The 6,316-nt window shown below is 42.1% G+C and overlaps 1 protein-coding gene across 1 annotated transcript; it reads left to right on the top strand.

The window, feature by feature from the left end:
• The first annotated feature begins 2,514 nt into the window (after positions 1-2,514).
• Positions 2,515-4,801, top strand: LOC148893928 (nuclear exosome regulator NRDE2-like). The gene is made up of 5 exons (XM_089004944.1): positions 2,515-2,609; positions 3,482-3,584; positions 3,956-4,129; positions 4,266-4,406; positions 4,516-4,801. The coding sequence occupies exons 1-5, from the start codon at positions 2,522-2,524 to the stop codon at positions 4,799-4,801; spliced, it is 792 nt and encodes a 263-aa protein (XP_088861070.1). The 5' UTR covers positions 2,515-2,521.
• Positions 4,802-6,316: the final 1,515 nt, after the last annotated feature.

Here is a 6,316-nt window from a genome sequence, read left to right as displayed (position 1 = left end):
CTCAAGAAGCAAAACTATGGGCTATACAAGATTGGCCCCAACCCCTTACCAGTGAGGTCGTTCTTAGGCATGGCTGGCTACTATAGACGCTTTATCGCTGACTTCGCTACTATAGCAGCCCCCATGACAGAATTGACGATCAAAAAACACTCCCGATTGGTGAAATGGAGCCCAGAGGCCGAAATGGCCTTCGCCAATCTAAAACAGGCACTTTGTTCCAGTCCGATCCTGGTGGCACCAGACTTCAGCAAGGACTTCATGGTGCAAGCGGATGCATCAGAAGTTGGTCTGGGGGCTGTACTCTCGCAAGTACATGGAGGAGAGGAACATCCCATCCCGTACCTTAGCAGGAAGCTGTTGCCCAGGGAAAAGAACTATTCCACAGTAGAGAAGGAGTGCCTTGCCATCACATGGGCGCTGGAGTCATTGCGCTTCTATATCCTGGGAAGACGTTTCACAGTGGTCTCTGATCATGCTCCTCTCCAATGGATGGCCCGGAACAAGGAGACCAACAGCAGAGTAACCAGGTGGTTCTTGAGTCTGCAGGCCTTTAACTTCTCTGTTGTCCACAGGGCTGGCAAGCGCCAAGGCAATGCGGATGCCGTCTCCCGAAGGGAGGCCTTCCTGGCCTGTTTTGCATCCTTCACCCCGCCGAGGACGTCGGTCTCAAGGGGGGGGGGGGTGATGTCACGAGAGGCTGCGTCCTGGAGGGCAAATACATCCCCCTAAGATGGCTCCACCCAGAGAGAGTCTTGCCCCCATCTGGTGGAAGGCAGCAATTAAAACCACACACCTGCAGCTGATCAGGGCGGGATTGGCAGGCAAGGCTCTTAAGGCAGAGAGCCTCTGAGTGTGCAGCTTGGGGAAAGACAAGCTTGATTGCTGTGCTCTGTGAAGAAGTTGATTGCTGCGTGGAACTCATTGCCAGTTTGGACCACACGACAGGACACTGGATTTGGACCTTGCTCAGGTGGCTAGGCTACATGAGGAGGACGTCAAGAGGGGTGAGACCTAGAGACTCTTGGAAAAGAACTCCGTCTTCAGTTTTACCTCAGAAGAGACTTTAGTTTGATTTAAGTATTGGAAGAGACACTATTCAAACCTTTGTTGCTTGTGAATCCCCCCTGAAACCTTTGATTAAAACCTTTGTTTGTATCCAAACCTGTCGTCCATTGCACTTCTTGTCCTGTCCCGCTGAGAGCCAGCCTCTCATGATATCACAACAGTTAAAACAATGAAAATCTGTGACCGAGTTCTTTATTACAGTTTTAACTATCATAACTTTCATAATTTTTAGCAAATCTTAACGAGTAAGGCACCATTGGAAAGCTTTTGAAATTCTAAACAAGAACAGAAAACACAAGAAAAGATTAAAAATTTAAATTAGGAAACATCAACGATCGAATGCAGGCAGATTTTCGTCAGAAATCAAAAATGGTTTACGAACGCCTCAGTTTACGAACGCCTTGCCTTACAAACCTTTCGGTTTACGAACGTAAAATTTCTGAAAATTAAAGCTTGGATTACGCACTACTTTTCGCGATAACTTCCCCCCCCCCCCCCCCCCCCCCCCGCCACGGCTGGCGGAGTAATCTTCTGTGGAAGAACACCAAAGCACATGAGCGAAAAGCGCCCCAGCCGGCCTGCCTTTCCACAGAGAGAGAGAGAATGACACACACACACACACACACACACACACACACACACACACACACACACACACACACGTCGATCGCCTCAAAGGACTTTTTTTTACAGATACGTTTGCTTTTTTGGGACCGAAAAGGACACCATAGGCTCGTGTTCAGCCTAAGAAGACACAAAAGAAAATTACAGTGGAGGAGAAGAAGGAGATCATTGAGAAACACGAACGAGGTGTGCGTTTGTCTGATTTAGCCGCTAAGCGGATATGCTAAGTCCATTTCAATGTGTATCATTGTGTTCAGCTGATAGAAAAGGCTTGGCATGATGTTACCCTTCGATCCTTGAAAGCAGCATGGAAGAATGTGTGGCCCGCATGCATCCTTGAGAGGGACTTTGAAGGATTTGATCCTCATCTGACGTAAAAGCTGGGCCAAAACAAACATGCGTATCATACCTCTGAAGATGGAGGTTACTGATTCGCTGTGGTGACCCCTTGAAGGGAAAAGCCGAAAGGAAAAGAAGACTCCATATTTTATGTTCAGAAGAATCTGAAGTCATTTGAATGAAAAATATTGTATGTATTTTATATGAGTAATTTGTTTTACATATAATTTTGCACCATTTTTGGAAATACTAAATTCATTTAAGCACAAAAAATACTGAGGATCCCTTTGGGAGCCAAAAGGCCGGCTCATTCTGGTGAGCCAATCCAAAATATACGGCTCTCTAAAAAGAGACGGAATTCCCATTACGTTTTCTGTGCCTTGACTTGTTCTTGCGTCATTGCCAGTGCCCGGGAAATCGACCGCGGATAAACCGATTGAGATGATTGGATTGCTTTTGATTAGTCATCCATACGTCATTTTCCAGCGACTACATGTTCCCCATCAACACCGACAAAAACATGGCACTGTTTCCAGCCTTTGCAGGAGCTTCCAGTGACAAGGTTGAAGATTCATCCAATGGTAATAATTTCTTCATATTCCACGAATTGCGTTTATAGTTGTTAAACGGTAAGAATCCACGAAGTGGACGGCGAGCTTTACTTTGAGTTCAATGTTGTGAAATGCGCGCTAACGCGTGAAATAATTTTGTTCATCTCATCGTCTTATTTCAACGCTCCTTTTAATATTTTATCATGCTATGTAGACATCGATCTATTAAAGGCACAAGCTGATATTTCTAGTACTGCTGGGAAGCGCAAGTGTTTGAATTTCACCGAAATCTACTAATACATCTATGGATCGTATGTCCATTCGCATAATTTGGAGAAGTCAAGTACTGCGCAAGGCACAAGTCTCAAGACTGAGCATTAAAATTTTGTTCAACTCCCAATTTCCTGTAAGAAAAAATATCAAGCAATTGAAATCCATGCCCCCGTTAAATTTAAATGTGTAACAAAACGAGTCAGGTAATTTACCTGGCTAAGCAAGTCTTAAATCATACAGTCATGGTCAGTCACAGCCTTATGCAAACGTCAAACTCTGCTCGGTACCTGCATCCGAAATTACATCAGTTTATGTTCATCAACCAAATCAGTCTCCATATTCTCTATCTGTCTTCTCAATTTAAAGCTATTCAGTTAAACGTGTGCTGAATATTTCGTTACCTGTAGCCAAGCCACACAGGTCGTAAAATTTGCTGTTTAAATTTGATGATTTGCGATACCTTCAAATGTGTCATCTAATAATTTCCACTCGTACTTTGGTAACCAGGCTGTTGGGTTTCTGTATACTGTATTTAGAATTGTTTTTGATACTACAATAAATGTCAATACAATGTGATTACATTTCCAGTTTGTTCTAACGCTTTTTTTGGTTTTAACTTCCTTATTTAGAACTGAAATGGTTGAACAATAAAAGTTTTCAGACAAGTGATGCCTTGTCTCTTCATTGTCGCTTCTTGGAGACAAAAAATGAGGGTCTACACACGGACTTGAGGTAACATTTTTGGAACAGTAAAATAAAAACATTAGGTGCCGGAAAATGGATGGATCATCATTACCTGTCTGTAAATAGTTGTATTACTTTTGTTTTAGCCCACACATTGCATTAAATTGTGTACACCCCAGTTCATGTAACTCTGAACCAACATACAGCCAGATAAAGAGCAAATCTTTTTTTTTCACGTGAAAAAAATAGTGGAAATCATTTGTTGAAGTTTCAGACTGAATGAAATTGAAATGTGTCCATTTCATCTCTGTCATGTGATGACTCTTTATTGTCTTCTACTTTCTCCCCTTCGTAATTTTGCTGCCGTAAATTGAGAATTTCTCCATTGTTAGACAAATGTTTTCTTATCTGAAATTCAGTTTCGTCAGTAAAGAAGAAGACACTGTGCAATCAAAGAAGAAAAAGAAGCACGAAAAGCATGGTAAAAAAAGAAAAAAACACAAAGAAAAATCTAAAAGGTCAACAGAAAGCAGTGGATCAGACTCTGAACCAATCTTCCCAAGTGATCTCAAACGGAAACAAGAAACAGACCGGTACGCACGTCACCAATTGTCGTTTGGTTAAATTCTATATTTTTAATTACAGCCCTCCAGATTGAATTCAAACAATTGTCTCGTTGTTTGCTGACATCTTTTTTTATACTTGCTATGTGTCTCATTGTAAATACAGTCCACAGGCAGCCGCAATTTCAAGTTCTTTCTCATGGTTGGATGACATTCCATCGCCGACAACGCAACCATTCTGTGTGGATACATCTTCGGATGCGTCCAACTGGACGTACAAGTCTCTGTACAGAGGAGATGTAGCAAGGTAATGCACATGCAAAACATTCAATTTAAAGCCATTTGAACAGTAAGGCCTTGTCCTGATCGACCTGAACACAACCATCCTCGCTGTCTTTTTTTTTTTGTTATTGCAGGTATAAAAGGAAAGGTATTTCATCACTGGGTCTGGACCCTTGCAGACAAGAAATACGCTGGGAGGATGTGAAAAAGAAACATAAAGGGGGAGACAAGAAGAAAGGAGCAGACAGATATTTTTCTGTGGCATGTCGTATTTTGCTCAGGTGTCAACCTCTTCAGACATTACCAAGAGTTTGTGTAAGCGGTGATGTCACCAACTCCAACCCCTTTCTCCCACTGGAAAACATTGTGGCGGGGAGAGAAGCAGAGCCTGGTAAAAAGTTTAGACACACTGTGGAGTAAGATTGAATGGGGTCATATTTACAAAAATCTTAACGGTAGTTTAATTTCCATTTAAACCTTGAAAGTGGAATGACCTCAAGGGTGCCCAACGCAGCAGTAACTGAGAACAACTATTCCCTGTCAATGCATAGTCTCACTCAAAGCAAAGTTTAGCATATTGTTTGCAAGCATAAATGGAAAAAAAGACAAATCTATTCATGTCAAATGATTTAATTTTGGAAGATCAGTGATTACCTCAGAAGAGACTTTAGTTTGATTTAAGTATTGGAAGAGACACTATTCAAACCTTTGTTGCTTGTGAATCCCCCCTGAAACCTTTGATTAAAACCTTTGTTTGTATCCAAACCTGTCGTCCATTGCACTTCTTGTCCTGTCCCGCTGAGAGCCAGCCTCTCATGATATCACAACAGTTAAAACAATGAAAATCTGTGACCGAGTTCTTTATTACAGTTTTAACTATCATAACTTTCATAATTTTTAGCAAATCTTAACGAGTAAGGCACCATTGGAAAGCTTTTGAAATTCTAAACAAGAACAGAAAACACAAGAAAAGATTAAAAATTTAAATTAGGAAACATCAACGATCGAATGCAGGCAGATTTTCGTCAGAAATCAAAAATGGTTTACGAACGCCTCAGTTTACGAACACCTTGCCTTACAAACCTTCGGTTTACGAACGTAAAATTTATGAAAATTAAAGCTTGGATTACGCACTACTTTTCGCGATAACTTCCCCCGCTTCCCCCCCCCCCCCCCGCCACGGCTGGCGGAGTAATCTTCCGTGGAAGAACACCAAAGCACATGAGCGAAAAGCGCCCCAGCCGGCCTGCCTTTCCACAGAGAGAGAGAGAATGACACACACACACACACACACACACACACACACACACACACACACACACGTCGATCGCCTCAAAGGACTTTTTTTTACAGATACGTTTGCTTTTTTGGTACCGAAAAGGACACCATAGGCTCGTGTTCAGCCTAAGAAGACACAAAAGAAAATTACAGTGGAGGAGAAGAAGGAGATCATTGAGAAACACGAACGAGGTGTGCGTTTGTCTGATTTAGCCGCTAAGCGGATATGCTAAGTCCATTTCAATGTGTATCATTGTGTTCAGCTGATAGAAAAGGCTTGGCATGATGTTACCCTTCGATCCTTGAAAGCAGCATGGAAGAATGTGTGGCCCGCATGCATCCTTGAGAGGGACTTTGAAGGATTTGATCCTCATCTGACGTAAAAGCTGGGCCAAAACAAACATGCGTATCATACCTCTGAAGATGGAGGTTACTGATTCGCTGTGGTGACCCCTTGAAGGGAAAAGCCGAAAGGAAAAGAAGACTCCATATTTTATGTTCAGAAGAATCTGAAGTCATTTGAATGAAAAATATTGTATGTATTTTATATGAGTAATTTGTTTTACATATAATTTTGCACCATTTTTGGAAATACTAAATTCATTTAAGCACAAAAAATACTGAGGATCCCTTTGGGAGCCAAAAGGCCGGCTCTTT

The sequence above is a fragment of the Hippocampus bargibanti genome, linkage group LG09 (genome assembly GCF_051943395.1).
Source record: "Hippocampus bargibanti isolate YZ-2025 linkage group LG09, ASM5194339v1, whole genome shotgun sequence".
NCBI lineage: Eukaryota > Metazoa > Chordata > Actinopteri > Syngnathiformes > Syngnathidae > Hippocampus > Hippocampus bargibanti.
The sequence above is the reverse complement of the archived record's forward strand: the minus strand, read 5'-3'. Positions and strand labels throughout refer to the sequence as shown.